This window comes from Manis pentadactyla, chromosome 3 (assembly GCF_030020395.1).
Source record: "Manis pentadactyla isolate mManPen7 chromosome 3, mManPen7.hap1, whole genome shotgun sequence".
NCBI classification, from domain to species: domain Eukaryota; kingdom Metazoa; phylum Chordata; class Mammalia; order Pholidota; family Manidae; genus Manis; species Manis pentadactyla.
Window position 1 is genome coordinate 194,938,329 of NC_080021.1, and position 27,836 is coordinate 194,966,164.

Below are 27,836 nucleotides of genomic sequence, written 5' to 3' on the forward strand. Positions count from 1 at the left end.
AACAAGAAGGATCCCTACAGTATGGGAGAATATATTTGAAAATGACACATCCGATAAAGGCTTGACGTCCAGAATATATAAGGAGCTCTCACGCCTCAACAAACAAAAAACAAATAACCCAATTAAAAAATGGGCAGAGGAACTGAACAGACAGTTCTCCAAAAAAGAAATACAGATGGCCAACAGACACATGAAAAGATGCTCCACATCGCTAATTATCAGAGAAATGCAAATTAAAACTACAATGAGGTATCACCTCACACCAGTAAGGATGGCTGCCATCCAAAAGACAAACAACAACAAATGTTGGCGAGGCTGTGGAGAAAGGGGAACCCTCCTACACTGCTGGTGGGAATGTAAGTTAGTTCAACCATTGTGGAAAGCAGTATGGAGGTACATCAAAATGCTCAAAACAGACTTACCATTTGACCCAGGAATTCCACTCCTAGGAATTTACCCTAAGAATGCAGCAATCAAGTTTGAGAAAGACAGATGCACCCCTATGTTTATTGCAGCACTATTTACAATAGCCAAGAATTGGAAGCAACCTAAATGTCCATCAATAGATGAATGGATAAAGAAGATGTGGTACATATACACAATGGAATACTACTCAGCTATAAGAAAAGGGCAAATCCAATCATTTGCAGCAACATGGATGGAGCTGGAGGGTATTATGCTCAGTGAAACAAGCCAAGCGGAGAAAGAGAAATACCAAATGATTTCACTTATCTGTGGAATATAAGAACAAAGGAAAAACTGAAGGAACAAAACAGCAGCAGAATCACAGAACTCAAGAATGGACTAACAGGTACCAAAGGGAAAGGGACTGGGGAGGATGGGTGGGTAGGGAGGGATAAGGGGGGGAGAAGTAGGGGGGTATTAAGATTAACATGCATGGGGGGGTAGGAGAAAAGGGAGGGCTGTACAACACAGAGAAGGCAAGTAGTGATTCTACAACATTTTGCTATGCTGATGGACAGTGACTGTAAAGGGGTTTATAGGGGAGACCTGGTATAGGGGAGAGCCTAGTAAACATAATATTCGTCATGTAAGTGTAGATTAGTGATAGCAAAAAAAAAAAAAAAAAAAAAAAAATGGCAGTTCCTGTGTGGTAACCTCCAACGAGTTCTACACAAGGGTATAAAGGGCATATAAAAGTGTAGGCAAAGGGTCTGTTTGTGTTTATACAGAGGATCAAAGCCTAATTGGGCTACCCCGAAAATGAACTAAGATACGATATGAAAAAGAACTTCCAACATCTGCACCCTCTGGAAGACTCATGCCAGAAGATGATCATCAAAAAACCCCAACAAAGATCCACGCACTGCTACAGCTGTAGATGCACTCATCCCACCAGTTCCTGGACCTGCCATGGGAATGAGGAAGGAGATATCTAAGCTGGCCTGTGCATACAGTAAAACAACAAAATTGGACTGGATCTATACTGTTGGAACTCAACCAAGAATTTGGAGAAGTGCAAATTGTAGCGCTCCAAAGTCTTACAACTACAAACTATTTATTGTTAAAAGAACATATGGCATGTGAACAGTCCCCAGGAATGGGTTGTTTTAATTTGTCTGATTTCTCTCAGACTGTTCAAGTTCATTTGGACAATATCCACCATATCATAGATAAGTTTTCACAAATGCCTAAGGTGCCTAACTGGTTTTCTTGGTTTCACTGCAGATGGCTGGTAATTACAGATATGCTTTGGTTATGTAACTATACTCCTATTATGTTAATGTGTGTGTGCAATTTAAGTAGTAGCTTAAAACCTATACATGCTGAAGTTACTCTACAAGAAGATATATCAAAGAAATAATCAATCTTCCCATGTTTTCTTCCGCCTGCTACTTCTATAGCTTTTCTTCTTCCTTCCTAATTACAACCCTTAAATAGAATTCGTGCCTCATATCAAATTTACCGAGTATCATAATTCTTCCAAGTGGTAAAGATACCTCAAGACAAATGCTGGGCATAGAAGCCACAGGGCATAAATATGCAAAGAAGTAAAAAGCTAACTTTTTCAAACAATAAGGCTTCTCTCTCACTTACCAACTTCACATTTCCCTGTATGGCCCCGGAAGATGACTGGTTAGCCAGAGACGGGTAAGATTCCTCAAGGGAGGAACAACCTAAGACAGGCACAGTCGCAGGGGGGCCATCAGGTGAGAAATTGGGGATCAACAGAGGTGAGGCTTAGAACCTCACCCCCCCGTTCTGAGAGAAATCTTCTGCATACGTGGATGTTTTATTGCCCTGATCTAGCTTGGATTAACACATAGTCTACAGGCACACACCTGATCATCTACATGTGCTCTCTTGCAACACTAAACTATGTTTTCTACCTTTATCTTGTATCTACCTACCACTTCAGCATTTTATTAAAAATAATAATAATAAAGAGAGAAATGTGGTATCCACATATAAATCAAGTATAAAAACCAAATGAGTATTCATATTTGAACTGACTGTTTATAGTTCATAATGCATGAGCAAAACCGAAAGTTTCTGTGATGACTGCCCTTGTACTGTTCACTATGTAACTTATTCATTATGTAAGAATTTGTTCTACATGTAAAAACTTGTTTGCTATGCCTCAGAAGATTGGAGACTGACAAAAATTAGGCTTGGGGTGGAATAATGATTGTGCATTGAGCATTGACTCCCCTATACAGAATTTTATTGTCGTTAACAACCATTTGATCAATAAATATGAGAGATGCCCTCACAAAAAAAAAAAAAAAAAAAAAAAAGGACAGACTTCCAATGGTAAAATAAATTAGTAACTGGGATGTAATGTATAGCATAAGGAATATAGTCAAGATATTGTAACAGCCTGGTAGGGTGATAGCTGGAACCTAGAATTATGTATATAAATGTTCTACCACTGTGTTGTACACTTGAAACTCATGTAATGTAATACTGTGTGTCAACTACCCTTCAATAAAAAATAATTATTAAAAAAAAAAAAAAAAAAATGTAGTTACTAAAGTACAAGCTTCCTATATAACAGGTACTGTACTAATTGTTTTACCCTTATTAATTCATTTATTCTCCACAATATTGCTGAGAGAGGTTTTACTAATATTTCCATTCTGAGGAAACTAAAACAGAGATGTTATGGAATTATCCTTGGTCACAGAGCTGGTAGGCAGCAGAGCCAGGATTTGAACCAAAGAAGTGTGGCTGCCAAATCCGTTGTCTTAACATGAAATTGTACTGCTCAGTGGATGTTTTCAAGATGAAATTTTACATTCCCTTCCCTTAACTCTGCCACAGCCAACTATGTCGCCATGTCACCAAAGCCTGCCCAGCCCTCTGGAGATCATGTCTTTTTGATTTTCAAAGATCAAAACATAATCGAAAGTCCATACGTTGGCTCTTAGTATTACAAGTAAATCCAACAGTCAAAAAATTATGATCCTTTTCCCTAAGTAAAATTTGGCCTAACCCACAGGACTGACTTCACGAAACTCCTACAGAGCCACATCACAAAAGCCAAAAAATAAAAAGAAGAGATATGTACCATGAATATGCAGATAAAGGCAGCCATGCCACTGACACACAAAAATCTAGCTTAAGGGATGGCAAAGCTTAAGACCTAAGTCAGGATGTCAGGATGCATGTGGTATAGCCCAGGATCTCTCCTCCAGCCCTTGCCCTTTCCAGCCTTTGACCTCAACAATGTGGGATGCCCCCCAAAAGGACATCTCCAGCTGAGTGACAAAATGCCTAAAGTTCTTCCTTGTTCTTTCCTGGCAAGGTGTTCGTAAGCTTCAGAGGGTTCTACGTCCTGGAGAGGAAGTACTTCAGAAGACCCTGAATTAGAGGCTGTGGGAGGTCTGTTGTAACCCTAGTACTCAATGCGGATAGCTGAGATAAAGTACTCCAGGCCATGGCTAAGGGCCATGTAGGATGTACACTACCTAACGTCAAGGAGCACAGTTCTCATGGACCACGGCACACATGGCATCTGCAGAAATGTCTAATTTGGCAGCCCTACATAATAGTTTGAAAGTCATGCCTCAACTGTCCCACCCACCAGGCCTAGTCTAATTCAGCAGATCCAGGAAAGTATCTTCTGAATTCCCACAAAGCACCTATTGGGCTTCTGTTAAAAAGTATCAGTGTGGCTGTAATTTGGTACAAGGCCTAACACCTGGAAAGCTAAGATCTTGGCTGAGGATGGAAGTTGATGAATCCCATATACAAAGAAGACTGGGGATCTGGCATCCAGTGACTCCACAGACCCACAGCCCTGTCTGCTGGGCCAGGCTGCAGCTGACAGAGACAACATCCATTTGCCTAGGGAGTGTCCCTGGGCCAGCAAAAGCAATGGTGAGGCAGAAGGAGGAGCCATGAGTTGCAGCAGCAGGCAAGAGCCTAGTTAACTCTGGAAATGGGGATGGGGGCAGAGTTGGGGAGCTTTTTATAGGGGATATAAACATGGCCCATTCCAGGAAGCCAAGAAGCCTCAGACCCAACTAGGAAGCCAACTAGGAAGCCCTGACCACACTCAACAAGGACCTGGACCCACAGGGCCACCTAGAAATGAAGGAGAGTCTACAGTCAAGATTCCAGGATCTGGGCAAGAACCAAAACTCTGGGGCAAAGTGGATGTCTTGGCAGAATGTTCAGCAGGAAGCAGACTAATGAACCTGTTAGGTATCACTAAGCAATGTGTTTCGGTAGCTTAAGAGAAAATAAGCAGAAAAGACAAAGAAAAAGCAAAGGGACATCCTCCTTCTCCAGCCCAGCCCTCACCCAGACAGCACTAGCCAAGCAGGGAGGCCTTGGCCTGGCTGGTCTGCTGGTCATCCCATCTTAAAATGCCAGGTTCACCAAAGAGTGGGAGGTGGGCTGGAGGGATGAAGAAAATGAGGGTGGGCGCAGGAGGCAGCTAAGGAAGGAGCAGTTCTTCCTGTCTGGCAGGGCAGATGCAGGTTTGGGGAGGCCTGAAGCTGACATAACCTGGGGAACTCTCCTTACGAAAAAACAGTATTTTAAAATATAATACTCTTGCAATTTTTGGTAACTAAAATTCCTACCAGGGCTTTGGAAGAGGGCTATGAAAGCAAAACTTCCTTAGCTTCTCAGTAAATCCACTTCTGGCCTCTGGGTTCAAGACAGCCCTCCCAGTAGTTCTGGAAGGTAAACCTTGTAGAAGAAAGAGAGCCAAGACTATTTTAAGAACTTTTGTCATTATTATTAATTAGAGCCCTGTTGACTAGGGTTCACACAAGGGTATCAACTCGAAAATTACATGTGCTGGGATTTTATACTTTTCAAAGTGCTTTCATTTGACTCTTGAAATACTCTGTGAAGGAGAAAAGGTAGGTATTCTCTCTCACCTTCATTCCACAAATATTCACTGATTGGCTACAGTCCAGAAGACAGCCCATATCACTGGTTAGTCCCAAGAGATTCCCCATCCAAGTACTGACCAAGTTTTCAAAATGAAATATTTTCAGGCTGTCATGCCAATGTTCCACTTTTGAGGCAAGGAAAGTTGAGGCCCAGAGACATTGGAACAAACTGGCAAAGCCAAACAGTCAACCAGAAACAGAAGGGGAGGTAAACCAACTCAGATTATTGTATCAGCTATGTGCTATGCCCCCACCATCAGTCATCTACAAATGTCATCTAATTTGCTGCTCAACAACCCTCAGGGCAGCTAATCTCCATTTCCCAGGTAAACTGAGGGTCAGAAAGCATCTAACTGTGCCCAAGATTCACACATTATGAGGGATAGAGCCTGTTCCCAAAAGGAATCTTAATACAAACCTTGAACTCTTTATTATACAAGTGTTTTTCAATCTTCTAGCAGTTACAAACCACTCTCACTAGTTTTACCGTATCCATGTGAAACAATGTATTCTTAAATGTTTTTCTAATTAATATCCTCTTAGGCAACAAAACTGATGAAACTGCAATTTGATATGGGTTAAAAATTAAGAGTTCTCATCTGTGTACTGGCTGAAATCATCTCAGATGCCACACAAAACTTACTCAGAGAAACACTCAGCCTTGTCAGTCTGCATCTAACAGAGACAGAACCTAGACCTGTCATTTCTTTCAAAAATTTCTGAGAACTTGTGCAATATTTGTATTTCCACTGGGTTGCAATCATGATAGGAACTTAAGAACAAATGCTCCTCACACTGATTCCCAAACAGCAATTTAAGCACCACTCAACTTATGTGGTTGGAGGTTTAGGAAAAAATAATAAAATGTCAAAAAAGTTCTAGTGATGAGCACATGGGATAAGGCCCCTCTACAAGACTTCCTACAGGAGTTTCTCATTAGGGTGGTTTCAAGAATAATCAGATTTTTCAAAGATTTAATGCTTAAAACTAGAGGCCTTCGCAGTAGAAAGATTATTTAGAACAGCACCAGACAGCACTGTAGAAAGAGAACTGCATGCAGAGCAGCAGACATTTAGCTGTGTTCCATTCCTAGAATATCCCTCTGGTGGCTGTGCAAACTTGGGAAAGTCACTCCCCCCACCCTCTATGGATCAGATTCCTTTCTAGAATAGAAGTTCCATATGGACACAGGGCATATCTGTTTTATATACCTCTTCTTCCCAGCAGCTAGAACAGTGGCTGGCACATACTAGATGTTCAATAAATACTGGCTGAATGATTGAACCGATCAACCCATTTACCTATGAATGAACTAAATGGCCTCTACAGTCTTGTCCAGTAACTGGAAATAAGTCAATGCCCTAGCCCAGGAAATCATGGGACTAGAAGAGGGTATTTGAGGAGAGATTGCCATATGCACAAATTATCTTTGGATAGTCTAATGGATCTAACAGACACAAGATGAAGAACAAAGTAAGTTCTCCAACTAGATCACAGAAACAGGGCCTGGTGGCCTAGCACAAATGACATCAGTGGATTTTTGAGAACTTGGGTGCTAGTGTCCAGAGGGGCTACTGGTCTCCAGTGGACTGATCCAAACTTCAAGCCTTATTGTCAACAACTCTGATGAGAACAAAGAGAGCTATTTGTCATGTTCTTGCATGACAGGAAATGACAAGAAGCAACAGATATACTACATGGCACAGTAAGAATCTAAAATGGTTTTGGTAGGATGAGATGACCTAGGGAAACTAAACATGTAAAACAGAAAAGAGATATTTTCCCTTTAGGTTCAAAAAGTTGATAGCACAATTACGAAGTAAAGACTAAGTAACTTGCAATACTGTGTATTTATAAGACTGCAATTTTGGTTGGCTGCACATGATCACGATGCAACAGTGTGACTGAATGCCAAAGAGCCTAATGCAATCTCAGATGTCATCAACAGAAATACAGTGCTCAGAACAAGGGAGGCAAAAGTCCCTTTCTGTTCTGTGCTAGAATACTGTTGTAATTTCTGAGAAACTTCAAGAAAGGCATAGTCACACTGAAACACAGCCAGAAGAGAGAGAGGCAGAAGTCAGGGAAAATAAACATTCCAGAAGGAAGGACATTTAGCCTACAAAAATCAAAGACTTCAGGAGATGAGGGGGAAAACACAAGAGCTATCTTTAAATATTTCAAGGGAAACAGAAGTAGCCTCATTCTCTAGAAGGTATAGCAGGGTAGTGAATACTTCCTCATCATTAGAACTGTCAGTATCTGAAATGAGTGACCCTGAGAGAGGTAGGTCCCCACCTCAGGAATCAGTGTGTGGTAGAGAACTTGATGAGGGCAGGACTCCGACCAAAAAGCCTTCCAATCCTGAGAGGGACAGTACAAGAGGGCTAAGCCCATCATGCTGTGAGTAGGGGCATCAGTGCAGATAAACACAGGTCTCTGAGTCAGGTTCTATACTGACATGCTCCAGCCTTGGATTCTCTCAGAAATCTGAAGTGCTATTCAAATTCAGCAAAAAGCTACTGATTTTACCTGGAAGAAGCATCATTTCTATGCATTTCCCTTTAGACTGAGACCTGGCTTAGTACTACAATACAGGCAAAGAAAGGTGAAATTGATTTAAGAAGTAACTGCAGGGCAGAAAAAGGAACACATTGGGTGAATGGAGAGAAGTGTAATGAGCACTGATATGATACAATCAATGTCAGAGGAGATCTCTCTTCAGAGCTGTACAGAGAAAGTTTTTTGAAAAGTAGGTTTGTCTTTTCATCCCCACTTGTCATGTCTCCAGGTGCTCTAAGAAGAAAATCAGTTCTGTGTCTAAGAAAGCTCCCACTAAGATCAGAAACGAAACTGTTTAACAACTTACCCCCATCAACCAATCCACTTCTCCAGCTGTGATTCACTGACACACGAAAATAACATTGGCTCAAGTTTATTGAACATCTACTGTGTGCCAGAAACTGTTAGGTTTTACGTTTTACACTGCAAGTTACCTATTATTTAATAGCTGAGGAATTTAAGGCTCAGAGAGGTTAAATGGTTTGGCCAAGATGTCACCACTCCAAAATAATCCTAGTTCATATTCACTAACTGCTTCCTATGTGCAAAATGCTGTTTTTTTAAGCAATTAAATGTTTTATCCCATTTATTCCTCAAAACAATCCTATGGGATAGATTCTCCTATTGCTCCTATTTTACAGATGAGAAGAGTGGCCCAAAAGGGACTAAATGACTTTCCACAAAGTCAGAAACCTACAAAGTAATATATCCTATTATTCTTTACCTCTGTAGAATAACCCTGGCTCTGCCTCTGTTCTAACGGGCAGGGGCCTCCAGTAGATCAGGAAGGATGGATGCTTTGATTGGTGGTTGCTGCATCTCTGTGTCCTGCGATGGACAGAAACGTGTGCATGACCAGGTGCCTACGGGGCAAGGAAACAGCATCCAGATGACCTGGACACACACTGGGAGTGGTCTGGCTGAGAGCTCCTCAAAATTGAGCCAGGAGCCTAAGCAGTCACACGGTGCTTTCTGATGAGAAGTGACACCTCCTGTGCCCCCACACACAGTGTTGCCCCCTTTGTCATCAGGCCCCACATTGCCCACTGCCTCTTTCTCTGCCCAGGGAAAGCAAAGTACTGTCTTCCCCAGAAAAAGCTCCAATCCAAGTCTGGTTTAAACCCCAGCACTTTATACCATTTCTTCTTTTGTCAAGTGGATCACAAACTGAGAGGCCTTTCAGCAAAAGCCTCCCCAAACACCAAACTGAATAAAAAGTATTTTCCTGGAGCTGTGGCAGCGGTTGGCCTGTGATCAAGAGTTACTTATCACTGATATTGTGTAGAACCACGAGTGCATGGTGATGATAAGAAGACCATTATTGCTTTCAAGTTCTCTACAGACCATGCCCACCATCATTGCTTGACACCCAGGGACTGCTCCCATTGCCCACTGCCCTCTTGGTAGGCCACTACTTGGGAGGCTGCCCCATGACTTCTGCAGCCAATGTCTCAGTCATCAGACTGCCTGGTCCACAGACACTTCCTCAATGGCATGCAATAAACTGCCTGGGACTTACCACAACAGAGATAAAGATTTCACTTTTTAAGGTCAGAGTTCAAATGCCTATCAGACTAAATCAAATGACTAGGGGGAAGATGCATTGCATTTTCCTTTTAAAAATAAATGGTTAACTTTCACTTATCCACATCAAGTTGCAACTTTAAAAGCTCTTGCATGCACAGAAGTATCCCTTGTATAAGAATTTGCCCATTCACTATAACCCACATGGCCAAATGCAAAAAAATGAAATTGGCAGCAACTGCACCCCTAATTGTCCTAACTTTGGGCTGTGACATTGCTCTCTGGGGATTTTTCTCATGTCTCCCCAGAGGAAGCCAGTGTACTCACTGTCTTCCTAGTTTCTGCTCAAATGCCTCCTGTAGAGAGGCCTCAAAGCCCAGCCACTGAGGAGAACAACCCTACAGGAAAAACTAAAAGAAACAAGCTCTCAGCTGCCTGGGCTGCTGTCTCTCCCGGGTGCAGGTCAATTTCCAATTATGAACCAATACACAGAAGGCTTTTGCTTACTTGAGCTGGAACTTTCAATCTGCCGCAGGGTTCTCAGAACTTTGTGTATGTCCTTCATGCTGGTGTCTTTCTGGCTATATAAAAGAAGCCGCTGAGCATCTGAGAACAGGCGAGACACACTGCAGGAAGTGCAAGAAAAGCCCCAGTTAGGCCAGCTGCCTTTCCAGCTTGAACAAAGCATTTTCCAGGAACACAAGCCCCAGCCTGGCTGCCACATCCTTCATGGGCTACCCCTGGCCCACTCCTACTGCTCCCACACGCAGTTTCACTGCTACCTAGTGCTCCCAACTACCTACCCATCATCCCTGCCCCAAATACTCTTCCCCATGTGTCTTGCCACCATTCAATGCCCAGCCCATATGCCTCCTCTCCAGGAAGGCCCTCCATACATACATACACATCTTTGTACCCTCTTTGCCCAGATCTTGGACCCACAGTTTCAGATACACAGTAAATGCTTGCTGAAAATGTTGGCTAATTAACAGATAGAGCTGATGTGCTATGTCTCCTGACTTAACAGCCAGTTTTGGGGGAACAGTCCCCATCTACATGACTTGTAGCTACACAGCATTACTCCTAAAATGTACCAAAGTAAGGTCCCAGAGTCTTCAATCCCAGTGACAATTCTCCCTGCCCTCATTCTGTGGACTTTATCACACAGACCCTTACAAAAACAACTTCACTCAAATCCAACCATTCAAAATTCTCCAGCAGTTGAGAAGGGAAGAAAAATATTAACAGTCTGGGAAAGAAAACATGATCTGATACTTACATGGATTTGTTAAAGTTTCCAATAACCCCAGGAGCCTCACCAGGAGTTGGATAACGGAAACAGGGGTTATTGGCATTACAGATAATCCCCTGAATCCAAGGAAGTGTTCCTGCAGAGGGCATGGCTTTGTTTGGGAAATGGCCTGTTGAGATCCAGGAGAAGAAAAACACAAGAAGAAACATTAATTCTTCGAATCAATTTTGAGACTTGATAGGAACCTTTATTGCTTTTGATTCATTTCCCCATCTCAATCTGTCTGTCCCCTTCCCTGCATCCCAGGACCTGCCATCTCTGGAGTAATCCAACGCTGACCTGGAAACTTGGCATTAGAGAGCAATTCTTAACCTATGTGGCATCTCCGTAGAGTGTGATTCATGACAGCACCCTTGGGAAAGTGGTAAAAGGGGTAGATCAGACCACAGACAGAAAGCACCTGGTGCACGGCAAGTCCTCCGTCATTGCTAGTGCACCTCCCACCACCTGCCTCACCTTTCAGAGACATAAAGGGGCCTTGGGATGACCCAATCCAAGTCCTTTACGCTAAGGAGGAAACTACGGCAAGATAGAGTGGCTGATGTAGAACACTCAAGGAGTCAGTGGGCAGGACCCGCATGTCTGAGAGCCCAGTCCACGCTCCTTCCCTTATACCCATGGCCCCATAATACCCTAGCTCTCCTGAAGCCCCTCTGGTACTGTCCTCTGTTGGCCAAGTATGTGAGTTTCCCCTCCTCTGACAGCCCACAAGCTCCTTAAAGGCACCGCATAAATGTGCTGACTTGGGGCCGGCTGTCATCTGTGAAGCTACAGTTGCTCATTGTTGCTGCTCTGTCTCTTATCAAAACAATGAGCCCATTTAACTGGTCATCTCCTCACTACCCTTCCCCTTCCTTATGGAGGAGCTTCCTACAAACAGATGACTTGGTGTATTTGGGCTGGTTTTAGGCATCAGAGGCACAGCCTTGTGTGTGACACTCAGCTTATGAGAAGCAAAATAAATGTGCCCTGGAATCAGGGGCTCTTTACCTAAGAACCAAGCATGTGTGTATTCCTCTGGACAGAAAAGGCCATGGCTGCAGCTTTCATCATATTCTCAGGGTTATCTGTGATCACAGAAGACTTAACCATATTAAGACCCGTAGTGGTAGGTGGTGAACAGCCATGTAGCTTCATAGGATTTCGGGTCAGGCCAAATGGGATTCATATCCAGTCCTTCCAACTTGCTAAGCAGCAACTCTGGCCAGGTCACCGAACCCTAACCCTGAACCCTAACCCTCAGTTTCTTCATCTGTAAAATGGTGATAAAAATACACTCCACTTCACAGGCAAATAATGTAGCAGAGTACCTGGCTCAATGAATGGGCCTGTGAAGATTATCAAGTCACTTTGTTGGTGAGTCTACAGTAGTCCTTACTCTGCTATTATCCAGCTGGAAACATTCTATCTCATGGCCACCACCATCATCCAAAGCATCAACCCTGTTTAATACATCTTACTCTTTTCATGCAAATGTGCTAACAGAGTCTCCCCAGAAGTTAACCCATAGCCAGGATTTGCTACATTTTACATTTCAATACTGGGCTCCTTCTGTCTTTTTCTTATATCCTTATTCCAACCACAGGCAACATCCAGAGCAAGGATGTAACAAGATCTGACCACTGTGGCCACCCTCTGCAGGGACTCTGGCCTGTTGACCATTTACTCAATTAACCTCCTTATCTCCCTGTTAACAGTTCAAGGAAAACCAAACAAGGTCCCTTGCCTAAGTGAGCTACTCCTCATTCAGGGGAGATTTATGTAACCCACCTAAATACTTGAAGGAGCAGGGGATTCTCTCCTTTAACTGCCCAGTAGAGACACTGGCACCAAAGATAGGGTGGTATTGGTACAGACAGCAGGCTATCCCTCGGTGGGTAAAGCAAAAACTCTTCCTGTATGTTGTGTCCCACATGATTTTCAAACAACAGCAGGAGGAGGATTTGGCACTGAGTAAACAGGATGATAATCAAATGAAGTAATGGGCTCCCAGGACCCAGAGAGGTGATTAGGACCTTGATGGCTCTGGGCCAAATTGAGAAAGATTATACAGCAAAGTGGGAGAAAATTATACACCAATCATTCATTCAGAGAAAAGAAACCTCTGCAAGCTTTACCTTAGCTCTCTGCCCTTCTAAGCTGTGTCCCTAGAAAGTGGTAAGAACAAGAGGTAAATTGTAGGAAGTGTACAAACGCAGAGCAAGTCTTATCTGCCTCTATAGGTTAGGAATTTCACAACATTTCTGAGAGTCTGTGTTCTAGATTCGGAGGGATCTGGGTTAAAATTCAACAACTTGCCCAAGATCACATGTTCGGAAGTGGCAGAGCCACAATCCAAACCCCAAACTGTCTCATGCTAAGGTCTGTGCTATTTCCACTATACCACCTTGCCTTCTTGTGATCGTTCCAGAGAGAGAATAGCCTAGAAGATGAAAAAGCTGAGTTTTCCCTAAAATGTGTACTTCAGTGGAGCTTAGGATACTGCTTAAATAAAATAAAATGTGCACTTGTCTGTCAATCTTTGGGGCTCTGAAAAAAGAAAGCAGAATTACCTCATAGGCCCACAGACTAAGTATATTTTTACTTTATACTATTTTTCTTTTTGTAAAATCATAATATCATGTCTGTCAGAATGTTCTTGAGGTTTTATGGGGCTTTTTAGAACCTGAATATATATAATGTGTACTAGTAAACTAGCAGGTAAATAAATACCTGCTATGTGCAGACAGAGAGACGGGACCAGACAAGGACACAATTAAAAGGTGACTCTAGTCCCATCTCTTCCCTAAGGAACAGCATTCTGCAAGCCTGTGGGGCTGTGGGGTGTGAGTGGAGCTGGTTATGGTAGGAAAAGTCACTGGGGCAATGGAACAGAGGTCCTGGCTAAACCTCCCACACAAATGTTGATCCTTTCAACTAGAATATTTCTGCAGTGTCAATCCATCCAGCAAGCCAGCCAGGAAAGACTGATTGTGCAATAACACTCACAACAACCCTACAGAGTAGGGATTACTATTCCCCTTTGACAGTGATGCAGAAACTCAGGTATCAAAGTCACCTGCCCAAAATGATATATCTAGTAAATGTCAAAGATAAGTCACCTGCCCAAGGTGATATAGCTAGTTAGTGTTGAAGACAGGATTCAAACCCAGGTAACCTGACACCTGGGGCTTATGTTCTTAGCCACTACTGTATTTTTAACATTCACTATTAGGCCATCATCAAAACACAAGTGGAAGTCAGATGACCTAAGCTTTATTTCATCTCTGTCACTTATGAGATGTGGGACCTGAGCAAGTTCCTGCACTCTCTGTGCCCCAATTTACTTATCAAGAAATTAAAGCAAATGATAACAATAATAAAGTCTACTATACAAAGTTTTTATAAGACTCAAAATATTATTAGTCAATCTGAGTTCCATAGAAATGCTGCTTAAAATCATATGCTCCATGATTTGCAACTGTGTAATAAGGAAATAATGCATGTGAAAAAGACTGGCAGGGACCAGCTGATAGTGATTAAGGCACTGCCTGTGGGCTTTTTTTCCACCACTTTATGAACTATCAGTAAGGTTATTTTACTTTCATGATATAAAATGTATGAAACAGATGTTGGCTATTATTATAATTACTATTATCACCATTCACTAGGACTGAAAATAATTTCCTGAGTTCATGCCTTATCAAAATATTGAAAGCATTTCTGTTCCAAACTATTTGCAGTGTTTCCTAAAGACAGCGTCTTGGGAAAGGTCAAATTTAGCCCATGTCCACTGCCTGGATTTGGTTTGTCAGTGGTTAAGTCTCAGGCAGGATGCTCAGATACTCACATTCATGTTGTTCATAGGGTGGGTAGTTCAGCCGAACTGAGATCAAGATCAGGAAGATAAATAATGGCCAGGCCACCTCCAGCAACAGCTGAAACTGAGGAGGAAATAAGACAGAGCACTGTGAATTTAAAAAAAAATAACATGGCTGTCTAATGCAACTAGGATCTGGGAAATCCACAGAAAAATTAAACAATTGATCAATTTGTCCAGCCTCTCCCACCACTCCCTAATTTTTTTGGGGGGGTTTTTTTATTTTGGTATCATCCACTCTCTAAGTTTTAACCACTAAATTGTTTGCAGTTCTCACCTTATAACATACTATTCCATACCTCTGTATTTTCCTTAAGAAAGGGAAGATGCTTCCCATCCTGTTTCATCTGGCTCACTACTACTTATTCTTCAAGACTTAACCAAGTATATAATTGACAAAATCTCAGGCTGAGTTAGACCCCCTTCTGTGCTCCCACAGAAACCTAAGCCTACACCTTTCAGAGCATTTTTCTGGAGCCCCTGAAACCATCTGTTTCTATCACTAGCTTCCTCACTGCAAATTAGCACCCTAAAGGCAAGCATCATATGCTAGTCATCTCTGCATTCCCAGCCTGAGCCTGTGCCAGGTACATCCATCTGTTGAAAAGAGAGGCCCAGGACATCCTGCTGCGAAAAAAAGACTGGCTGCTCCTTTATATGAACACAAAGTTTCCCTCCAAGGGGCTGAGGGTGAGAAGACAGCTCCAAAGGACAATAGGAATCCACACACAGTTCCAGATCAACCTGTGTGTACCCAGGACTGGGAAGAGCTCGAAAGAGTGCACACACAGTTCTTTCCTGCATCAGGGTCTGGTCACCATCTTCTCCAATGGGTTAGAAGATCATTAATCTTACAAGTAAGCATGGTCCACTGGTTAAAGCAATGAGGTTTCTCTAAAGGAAAATCCTGCTTCAGTGAGTTACCGTGGGATAAATAAGCACAGGGACAGGATGCAAATCATTAGACATAACTGAATCATGGTGTTCAGACAAGTTACACTACCCAAAGTCTCTACCCTTTTCATTCTTTTAATTTTTGTACTCAAACATTCTAATTAAGATGAACACCAAGAATCTAGAAGAGCCATGAGGCCATGTGGTTGAGAGTAATTACAACTGTGGCTTCAGAGCCAAAAAGCCAAGAGAACAATGGCATGAAATGCCCCCCCTTTTCTTTAAATAGAATTTTCTTCTTGGGTCTCAAGTCCATATATTGCTATTGTGGAAATTTTGGAATTAATAAAAAATACAGAAAAATAGAAAAAAGGTAAATATAACACCCTTAATCCTACTTCCCAGAGATAGGCCAGTAAATTGAGTTAACAATGGTTCTCTTAATATTTGTCTTTTTTTGTATGCATAAATATTTTTTTCTCTATAAAACTGAGATTATACAGCATATATAATTTCTGTTTCTGTGTTTTTCATTAACCATCATACTGGAAGTGTTTTCCATGACATGAAAGATTATCTTAAAATATGGATTTTGATGGCCATTTGATATTCCACATTGTGAATTGATCATAATTAATTAAACCTTTCTGCTATTGCTGGTGCTTCAGACTGTTTTTGGCTTTTAAATTCTTGTTTGTTGTTCGATTTCTGATATAGTAAATAATCCACTTTTACAAAGACGTTTGATATGGAAATCAAAATCTTCTTTTTGAAAAGAAATACAAACATTGTAACAGTGGATATACTGGGATAAAAACATGCGTGATTTTTTTCTTTAAATACTTCCCTGTGCTTCCTAAATTTTCCACGACAAGCATGTATTACTTTTTTAATGGGACAAAAAAAACACTGTTACCATAGAACTATGAAGAATAGGTCTCCATCAAGAGCACAACAGGAAAAAGAAAGACAAACAGGCCCCTCTTTGGAAGAAAGCACGCTGTCAATGGGATCTCCAAGACCAAAGATGGAGCTAAATATTTCTGTAAATGATCCCAAAGAGGCAACAAACTGAAATCTCCAAGTTTTCAGATGACATTCAGCCTCTTCTACCAACTGAGTCGGAAGTCCCTCTTTGGAATCCCCTAGGTATTCTGTGCCTTTATCAGCACTGGGCACAGAAGGGGCCCTACTTGTATAGGTACTTTTCCCCTAGTTGCAGTTTCTTCTCACTAGGGCTGCCATATGATAAGGGCTTAAAAAAACGTTTGTTGAGTAAGAGAATGAACTGAAATTTACAAAATAATGAAGATGGAAAACACAAATCAGTTGAGCCCTTTAAAAAATCAATTTGGCCATATGTATTCAAAAGATATGCTTATGCCTTTGACCAAGTAATATTCCTAAGAATTCATCCTACAGAACTAAATTTAAAGTATCAAAAAGCTACATACGTGAAGTTATCCATTCACTGAAACACTGTAACCATAAAACATTGGGAATAAGTTAGTTGCACAGCAACAGGGAAATGAATAAATTATGGTACATCTACTGGACAATAGATTATGCAGTCACTACAACATTTATGAAACACAGTGTTACATATAACATTAAGTGAAAAAAGCAGAACACAAAATTGTATACATTCTAACTTACAACTAAATAAAATGACTTACAAATAACTGACAGGAAAAAAACTTTTAAAATGGCATAACTGAAGAATTCAGAAAAGAATTCTGAACTCAGAAAAAAAAATTCAAATGAAGAGTATGAGTAAGATAAATATCAACCTTGAAGCTCTGAAGCTACTTTTAAGATAAAGATTAGCTACCATTTATTTATTTAGAGTCTAATATGTAATAGGCACATTCTATATGGATTATTTCATCTAATCCCCTAAACAAGCCTGTCATGTAGGGACCATTACTGTCTCCATTTTAAATGTGACAGGGCTCAAGGAAGGGTAAGTCACTGAGATCCCAGCGGTGAGCTGAGATGAGCAGCTCCTGCCCAACTCTGGAAGCCACGTGCAATTCTGTAACATAGCACATGGCCCAGATGGGAAATAACCCCACTAGGTGGCATGGTCAAAAAAAAAAAAAAACAACAGGTTCCACACAGGTAAAACAAACTCACAGCCTATAGCTATATAAGATTTATAATAGTTACAGCCAATAGTGAGCACCTACTGTGTGTCAGGGGTATTTATATATCTCATCTCTAATATTTAATTTATACAATAATTCTGAAGCAGGTTGTATTATTACCACTTCAAAAGTGAAGAAACTAAGGTTTGGACAGCTTATGAACCATAACCTGTAGAATGTACCAGTATATGAACCAGATCTACTGAACCTTATGTACTTTGGACCCATCATGCTGCCACTCACAGAGCCATGGTTAGGACACATAACCTTTTAAGATGGCCACTTTAAGGACTCTAGCACTCACTAGCCTCCATGAGCACTGATCTGATAGAACAAATCAAGCCCTATGTTCCTGGTCATTTCTGCAGCCGCTACATCTAGGACCCTGCAGGAATGCAGATGCTCAAAATACACTGGTTGACTGAAAAAAATTAATAGATCTTCCCCAAGTCACTGATAGCAAAGGGCACAAAGAAAATCTTACAAATCATTTTCAGCAACTGAAGCCAATGGGTATAAACAGATTGGGGAAGAGGTAAGAAAAAGACTGGCAATAATAATAATAGCTAACACTAAAATAGGTCTTACTGTGACTGTGTATCAGTGTTTTAAGTGCTTTACATATATTAACTCATTTAATCTTCAAATAACCCTGTTAGTACTGCTATAATACCTATTCTATAGATGAGGAAACTGAGGCTCAAAGAGTTATTAATCAATTGCCCAGTGATACAAGCATGGTAAATGGCAGAGCCAGAATTCAAAGCCAGTCTGACTCAAGGGTCGCTGCTCTTAGCTACAATGCATCACAACCTTCTTACACCCCTGCCCTATTACCAGAGTATTGAAATTGTTAATCGTTCAAAGCCCTTACTGAGCTGAGATATTAACATGCATGAAAAATGAAGTTCACACCACCCAGAGAACTCATGAGAGAAAAAATTTCATCTGTGCTTTTTTATTCTGTACCCCTAAAATTATTTCTGTTATTGAACACAGAATTAGCCTTCCAAACTTAGGGGGATATTCCTCTCTTTTTTTTCCTAATAGCCTCCCAATAGAAACCTAATTTGATTTCTGCCAGGAATGCTATTCTGGTTCCACTCATCAAATTCAGATTTCTCTCCCATCTCTAAGTTTAGCACTTTTCCTTCAAATAGGCCCTACATAGGGCCTATTATACATGTATAGTATAATACATAATTTATGTATTATACATACATAAATACATGGCTAGGAAGTAAGACTGATGCTTCACTGCTATAAACTCCAATAGAAAACTCTTCTAAACTTTACTTTGACACCTACCCACTCACCTCCTTTGATGCTACTCACCAAAGTCAGAAACTCAGAAGCTTTTCCTTGATGTTGGGTTTAAAATAATAATTCTGATATGTAAGAAAAATGCTTTAGGAACTACCAAAGCATCACTCTGCACTTTCCATCTCACTATTCCTCAGCTTATATTCCTTTTAACATGGGGAAAGCATAAGCAAGCATTTCCAGAGCACGGTTTCTCTAAAGCAGGGTGTCTCAATATTGACATTTGGGGCCAGATAATTGTTGTGAGGGATTCTCCTATGAATTATAGGAGGTTTACCATCTATATTCCTGGCCTGTACCCACTAGTTACCAGCAGCATTAACGACCCCTGCCCAGGATTATGACAACCAAAAAATGTCTCCAGATATTACCAAGTGTCCATAAGGCATTCAAATAGTGACAAGATACTTTTTAGAACTTAATAAGGTAGTAAGATTCAATAAGGGAAAATAAATAGATGAAAATATCAAAGAATATTCTGAGAAGCAAAAAAGAAAGTGTGAGACAATGGGCTCCTCCAAGATTCCAGAATGTTCATCAAAGTAATAGCGCATTCGGAGCTATATTGGCATCAAAATAAAAAATACTTATCAAATGACCAAATAAATAACCCCAAAACAGCCCCCTACCCAGATAAGATTCTAATAAATGTCTCAAACATAACCAGAAAAGGAATCACTTTTTGATAAAAGCTTCTTGGGTGACATTATATGAATGAGTTTAGGTCCATCCCTAATGCCATACACTCAATTAGGTGTGAGCAAATTAGAGTGAAATCTTAAAGATATAATCAGAGAAATGTTACAGGGTAAAACAGTTTTTAAAACCAGGCCCACCCTCTGAGAACTGTAAAGCCTCTACACTGACAGTGGCTTTTTAAGTAGGTTTGATCCTTTGGAAGGACATTTGACCATACAGCTCATGGGCCATTTCCCTTTGACCCCAGTGATCCTAATCCTGAGATTTTGGCCTAAGGAACTAATACAAAAGGAAGAAAAGGCTACATGTATAAAATTTTATACTAGTTTATTTATAACAGCAAACACTGGAAATATCTAAATGTTGGCAATCGGGTATGAATCTATAAAATAAAAACTACAAGGAAAGTCAATGGCATCATTCCATGGTAGATTTGGGATGAAAAGATCCAGCCCCTCCTTTTACTAACTTGCAGTACCTTCTTCACCTGTGAAACAGAAATTGTAATGCATACCTCTCAGAATTGCTGTGAAAATCAAGAAGGTAAGGGATATAAAAGTACTTTCAAAACTACAAAATGCAGCCTACACATCAAGAATCATTATTAACAAGTAGGAAGCTTTTTGGAAATAAAGAACATATACTCCAAAGAATATTCAATGAGAGAAAACACAGCATAAAATGGCATATATGTATGTAATGATTACAACTGTCTCCTTGGGCTGTCTCCATTCAAGTGCCCTCAGTACCAAGGACCACACAACGTGACTATCATAGATGACCCATCTAACACAGTGACTCCTGCTGCACATAAAATTCAATGCCTTTCCCCAGCTCCAAGGCCCTGCAAGATCCGGCCTTGCCGATTCCCAACTCATCCTCAGCCAGTCTTCATTCACTCCACCAATGCCACTGGCTCTTTTGTTCCTTGATTCAGGAACTGCATTCAGCCCCATGGCTGTTTCATCCTCTGTCTCTCAGCCTGGAATACACTGCCCCTGATGCTGAGCTACTGATCTTCCCCTGGCTGAATACTGCTTGAACTTCAGGACTCTCAGATTAAATGTCCTATGTTCCAGTCTAAGTTAAGTCCCTATCCACAGACTGGTAGCATCTAACACAGTGCTTCAGTTTATTTGTTTTTTTAATTCATTACAATCATCACAGTTGTAATGAATATAATATGCACAATGTAATATAAAACATATTTCACTTATGTGATAATGTGTTTTATATCTGCTTCCCTCACTGAACTATAAGCTCTATGAGGGCAGGGATCATTCTGTTTCACCACTGTACATCCAGCCAGTGTACACCCAGGACAATGTACACCATCCCACATGTAGTGGATGCTCAATGTTTATCCTAATGAAACAATAAGTGGCTATTTTTTCTTTCTTCATTCCATAGAAGGGGAAACAAACTCAGGAAAAATGAGTTTCCCCTAAGCCATTGAGGCACATTGTGGCCAACCTGTAATCAGAATTAGAATTATTATCTGGATTTGAACCATGACTGCCAGGCAGGACTAAGAACAAAGAAGAAATGTGTCAAGCGAAATTGGAAGCAGGGAGGAGATGTGGAGAGTTTCCATCTACCCTATAAAATTCTCTAATGTCTCTTAAATAGGAACTTTAATTTTTATTTGTTTGATCAAATAATGTCATTAAACAATATCCAAGTATTGATGCTCTAACTTAAGCAAAAGTTAGAATTATCTGTTTGCCCACCCACATGGCAAGTCAGATCTAATTGAGAAAATCAGTAGCAAAAGCAAAAAAGAGAGGCCCCATGGCCACATTTTGTCCCGTCTGTTCCCTGGGGACCTTGGCCTCTGGCTCAGCCTAAAACCAGCTGAAGATCCTGAGAACTCTAAAGCCCCTCGCACTTCTGTTCCAAGCTCTGTTTATGCTGAATGCCTGCCACCCACACAAGTTAACTGTTACTTTGGACCCAAACTGAGCTTTGCACCCAGCTTTCACAACTAAATTTCAATGTATTCTTTGCTCAACAGGAAGAGCAGAAAGCTACCCCAGCTGATGGTCCCCATGAGTCTGTACAATGGGGACACAAGAGAGAGGTCCCCATGATTCACTAGCAAACAAGGACACAGAGTGAAAGGGAAATGGCTGCCTTTCAACCGGGGTGTGCTGTTCAGCTACCGCTTTTATACAGTCTTTCTATTCTTCCTGGAAGCAGCACACAGGGCCCCTATAGCAGGGAAGCCTCCTTGAGACCTGCAAACTAATGGCCCATTTAATGCATTTACCCCTCGTTCATCAAATATTTATTAAGCATATCCCAGATGCCAGGCTCTGGAGCCAAGTATGTACACTACAGAATCTCAGAAAGGAAACAATGATTTTCCATATGTTATGAGAAGAACCATCATGGACCTGCTAACTTCTTCCCCTGCCTAATGGGCTCAGTTGGTTCTGACTATATGAACTAACAAAGTGACACTAAAACCCTTAACAACAAGGTTCCATTGTCTAAACAATACAATCTCCACATCTAAGCCAGGTGCATCGGGGAGTAGCTATAAGTAAGCACTAAGATCCATGGGCATTAAACCTTTAGTACAAATAAAGCAAATCCTGCTAAAAAAGGGTGTGTGACTACAGGGCCCCGAGGAAATTGGTTCTGGTGCTACTTCCACCACTGGCCCATTCGGGATCTCTGCCCCCTCCCCCAAACCCCAGTTTCATCAACAACAGAAGAGGCAAGCCAGATCTTTCCGGCTCTGACAAGCTAAGCATCTGTAACCTGAAATAAACCACTTTTCCTTCTAGTTCAGCAAAATACATTTCCTTTAGAAATCAGGAGGGGAAGTAAGGAGGACAAGCTATCAGGCAGTGATGTATCATCTAGAAAAGCCCTTGTGTGTCAAGACGCTGTCTCTACTTCCTCCTCCAACAAGAACTCTGCCACAAAGCTAAGAATTGCCTTTGACTAAACCTGCCTATCTCTCTAATCTTAATTCCTTAAACCCATAAGCAATTTTAAGCAAGAAGCAAGGAGCTCAAAACCAGTGGTAACTGGCCCAGGCTGGATGGTCCAACTCCACAGTTTGTTCCAGCACCCGTGCCCCTGATTTCTTGGTTGATACTGAGGAAATCTCTTCCCTGCTTTGTGCCCCAGTGTTCTCATCTGTAAATTGAGACATTTATACTGGACTACCCTTGATACCCCCTTTCAGTGCTAAGATGATAAAATTCTGTCTACTACTCACTGGCTAATAAACACACCATGACAGAAACAGTTTCCCATCATGCGGACCACTACTACCAGGATGAGAAGAGGCAGAGGACCTGGACCACACAGAAGTTAAGAAATGCGGACAGGAGATGAACTGCTGGACTTGGAAACACCAGGACCTGGGAACAGCTATGGAAACAGGGGCAAAGGCAAGGAAGAGGTCAGAAACTTCAAGATTTTGAGACTGAGGACAGAAAAAATCATGATACTACTAAAAAACATCTGACATAGTGGTTTAGAGTACAAGCTCTAGAGTTAGATTATCTACATTTGAATCTACACATTCTCCTGACTAGCGATGTGACACTCAGACAAATAACTCATAAACTATCTATAACTTTCACAACTATAAGGAAATAATAGTATTTCATGGGGTCTTAAAAGGATTGATCCAGTTAATAACCCACTTTAGTGCCTCGCACATTCTAAGTGTTTGTTTTTATTATATTATATAATATTATGTTATATTTTAGTACTAGTGTTACCAAGTTATAGAATCTAGTTCCTACTCTCTCACTAATAACATAGAGATTCACGTACCACTTATAATGTGAGGAGCTAAAATATCAGTGTTTCTCAAACTAGGATAGATAGATTAGATAGATAGATAGATAGATAGATAGATAGATAGATAGATAGATAGATAGATAGATAGATAGATAGATAGATGATAGATGATAGATAGATAGATAGATAGATAGATAGATAGATAGATAGATAGATAGATAGATAGATATAGACACATATATTCATGAGGAATTATATATGAGTTCTCTGTGAGGATTTTAAGCATTGTGATTTTTCATTTAGTGGTCATCTAAACAAATTCGAATAAACATATCTGGGTTTTCTGAATGCCTACTTTACAACCAAGTTCTGGCACAAGACTTCAAAGCCTAAGTTTATATTTGTGGCTGTGATTATGCTGTCACCAATATAACTGTAGCAAGCTAAAGATAAAGGAACAGATACAGATGTAATTTATGAATGAGATGGGATCAGACCAAATGAAAGCCAAATGACATCAAATGAAGGTTACTGGGAAAATGGTTGGCGATTTGAACCATTAACACATAATAATATAGACTGTCCAAACTCAAAAGGATCGGTACCACAGCATTCACTACCTTATTTGTATTACTACTTATAATTTTATTTCAGCTAAACAATGTCAGCTGTCGTATTTTATTAACAGTGTTAATTTCAATTGTAGTGGTTTTGTCATGTTGTTTGCATTTAATTTGTAAGTATGTATGGGTCACATGGTTGTATAATAGCCTAAATTTTAGTATAAGGGGTTTATATCTAGTTTCACATATTTACATATTAAAGTAGCATTATAATAAAAAAGAAAGTTAATGAACACTAGGGGACCTTGACATTTTTTTCTTTCAAAGAAGGTCCATGCATTATTTTAGTTTGAAAAACACTGAATTGAATTCTCTCCAAGGTCCCTTATAGCTCTTTGAGTCTAAGAAAGATGATCATTTTGATTACAGCCATGTCAAGCTTCATCAAGAAAGCCAAGTGAGAATGCCGGTTTAGAATTCAGGGAAAAAGGCAGGGGAGGAAACAGGGATTTAGAAGCTAAATGCAGAGAGGTGAAGCTAAACCCAAAAGACTAGATGGGATTTATATGAGTGTTCAGAGATAGAAAAGCAGAGCTGACATCTGAACTTCAGGGATTTCACCATGCCTTATAGCCTTCACCTTCCTCTGTGGAACAATACCATTTACCTGTGCATTAAAGATGATCTTCTCTTTGTTCACCATGTAAGAACTTGTTCGTTATACTTTAGAAGATTGGAGACTGTTGAGAATTAGGCTTGGGGTTGATTAATGATTGTGCATTGACTCCCCTATACAGAATTTTATTGTTGTTAACAACCATTTGATCAATAAATATAATATGCCCTCTCAAAAAAAAAAAGAAAGGGAAAATCCTAACAAAACCAAAAAAAAAAAAAAAAGATCTTCTCAGCATTACTTAGAGAATTGTTGTCCCATCTGGGAAATTACTGACTTAGAACCCTTCACAGAAATAAAACAAGTTTTATATTCCTCTTGGCTTGCAGTCACAGATAAAAGGACACAGTCCACACTGAAAGCTCTAGACTCTGATCTCTAACAGCTAGGCCATGATCTTACTTCATGCCCACCTCCCAGAAATACTGGGGCTGGTTAGGTGCTATTGCAGAAAGAACCAAGGTGGCCCCCAGGGCTGCAGTTAAGATGAAAGAGGGAGATAGTTGGGGGCAATTCTGTGCCAGATTCCAGGTCAGAACTGATGGCCATGCACTAACGCAAACCAAAGCCAACATTTCTGCCTGGTTGCAAATCTGCTCTCCACAGTGAACCATAGGGCTGTATCAGGACCACACAGTTGGAGTCCACCAGGGCCAGATTCATTCAATCACTTTCAGAAAACCAAGATGACTCCTTGTCCTTCCTCCTCCAATCTATAACTCAAAACCATGAAGAAAAGCATGGGAGAATCCCCCGGAAAAACCCAAGCTTACTGTTTGTCTTCTTCTGAAAGTAATGTTCTTCCATAACAGCAACCTCAGCTGAGGCCAATAAGCCATGTTACTCCAGCTGGCACCCACAGCAGCCCGAGTGTGGCTCGGAGCCCGAGAGGCAGAGGCTGGAGCTCACAGCAGGGACGCTGTGGCTGGTCATTAACTGAAAGATAAAGCAGGAGGGGAGAGTTCTGTGAGTTATTGCTGCAAAGCCATATGCCAGTGAGGGCTGTTGCTCCAGCCCCCTCACCTGAGACCTCAACACTCAGATCTGTGTCATGACTGCTCCCCTGCAGGTCATGAGGCCCCAGCTTCTGGCCTTGGGGTTCTCCAGGAAACAAGAGATTCCGGAGGTTTTCTAGCAATAACCTGGGAGCTAGTCATTATAATCCTAATCATTTTAGCTCCAATAGTGTGATCATTTGGGAATGAAAAATGTACTTAGGAACACAGACTTAAGTGAGCAATCAAAGGTGGCCAAAACACTGAAGCTGGAAATGGCATATTGGGAACCCAGACACCTGCCTCTAAGAAAATGCCTCCCTCACATAAAATGTCAGCAGCATTTATACATTTTGCCTTCAATCTGGAGTAATTTATGTTATTTCTTAAATCTGCTGCAGACTACATTTTCATCTGAGCCACAAAGTTGAGTCCTTCAAATGATAAATGGCACCATCAATAAAGCAGTTTCCCAGTCGGGAAAGCCACAGCATGTCTCAGATGACTGTGAGTAAACACCAAAGAAACCCAGTGACACCTGGCTCCCAAGCAATGAAGACAATCCTAGTGCTGTGTGTCTGTGGAAAGAAAATACCCCATGGAGAAACAAGTCAGCTGAGACAGGCCAAGAGCATTGCCTGTTAAACTGACAAGCTCCCACAGTCCAGACATATGCACGCTTCTGGTCTTGCTCCACCTGCATGCAGGGTGCCACTACTCCTAGTTAGGTGCCTCTGTGGAGGACTGTTTTACCATGCTGGGGGAAGGGCAGCTTTTCATAAAAAACCCAGGGGATACAACATCTTGTGTGTCCCAGCTGCCCACTCAACAACTGTATTTGTTTAATGCTGGAATAATCCCAAGAGCCACACTAAAATTAAAATTGGGAAAGGGGCAGACAATGAAATGTGAAAGAAGTGAGGGATACACAGGTCAAAAAGCTAGGCCCTGGGCACACTCTGTTGTCATGAACTCTTAACAGAAACTGGGAACCAGCTTTATTTCTAAAATGGCTCAGTTAATCACTGTGGCCTCTAGTGGGGATGTGACATAGGCTTGAGGCACAAACAGCAAAAAAGGCTAAGAATATAGTGACCGTTTGTGGATACTGGACTAAAAATGCTAAAATACTGGACTAAGAATCCAAATCAGATCTCAGTGCAAAAGGCAACCTCTAGGAGGATTTTACCCTTTTGATGCCCATCTGACAAAAACTTGGATTAAAAACTTCTGGAGAAGACAAGAAAGTAGAGGGAGTTTGCAGTGTCTGAGAAGGAATGACCCTACTATTATGTACTTCAATATATTCATTGACAATCCCCAAATCACAAATTCCTCTAAAACATTCAAGCTTTAGGACCTATTTCTTTCTTTATCATTTGCTCAGCAAACCTCTAGAAGGACACAGACTCCCAAAAGTTTCCACCCCAAAATGGAGAAGTGGTAAGCCAGCACTGTGACAGTTTGCAATTTGTTGTTTAAAGATGTCAACTGGCCTCTAAGCACTAAGAATGCAATTGTGAGACACGTACTTATAATCCCAAATTGCTTTGTAAGTGACCTAGGACAGGGCTTGCATTCCAGAAACACTGAAATAAATAATTAGCTAGGTTTTTCTCATACAAAAGCTGTTCTCCGGGAATCACTTGAGTTAATTTAGAATCTACATGAATTTTTTCAGGTCCCCAAGCTAAAATGAGGACGCTGAAACACAAGTTTGTAATTTTAAAAGGAAAATTAACCTAAGTAGAAAGAATCCAGATAAGAATTAGCCCCAGCTTCTATGTGCCCTTGGCCAAGCCTTTATGCCCTCTAAGTATCAATTTCCTCATTATAAAACAGGGATGACAAAACCTACCTTGCATGATGATTGAAGGATTAAATGAGTTAATATAAAGTTCCTGACACAGTATATGGCACATTATAAGTGTCAAATAAATGTGTTCCCTTCTCCCCACTTACCATTCTCTGTACTATCAGTACCTTCTAACAGAGAAATAGTTATATCCTGTCCAAACATTCTTTTCTATTTCACTTTTTTAGCAAATCTAGGGGTTGTGGGAAGGTAGGTCAGAAGATGGGTTTCTAGAAAAGTAGGAGGGGCAAAGTAGGAATGGTGAAATCTGAATAGCCTGGCATCAGAGA

At 40.9% G+C, this 27,836-nt stretch overlaps 1 protein-coding gene across 5 annotated transcripts in view; it reads right to left on the reverse strand.

Annotated features, from left to right (window-relative positions):
• ABCA1 (ATP binding cassette subfamily A member 1) overlaps nt 1-27,836 on the reverse strand; it is a 144,446-nt gene that overhangs the window by 98,505 nt on the left and 18,105 nt on the right. For all 5 annotated transcript variants that reach the window (XM_057498894.1, XM_057498895.1, XM_057498893.1 and 2 more), the window contains exons 2-5: nt 25,470-25,632; nt 14,600-14,693; nt 10,738-10,879; nt 9,966-10,084 (exon numbers count right to left, since the gene is read on the reverse strand). In XM_057498894.1, the coding sequence (XP_057354877.1) occupies nt 9,966-10,084; nt 10,738-10,879; nt 14,600-14,693; nt 25,470-25,535 (421 nt within the window). In that variant the 5' untranslated portion in view covers nt 25,536-25,632. The remainder of the gene's footprint in view (nt 1-9,965; nt 10,085-10,737; nt 10,880-14,599; nt 14,694-25,469; nt 25,633-27,836) is intronic.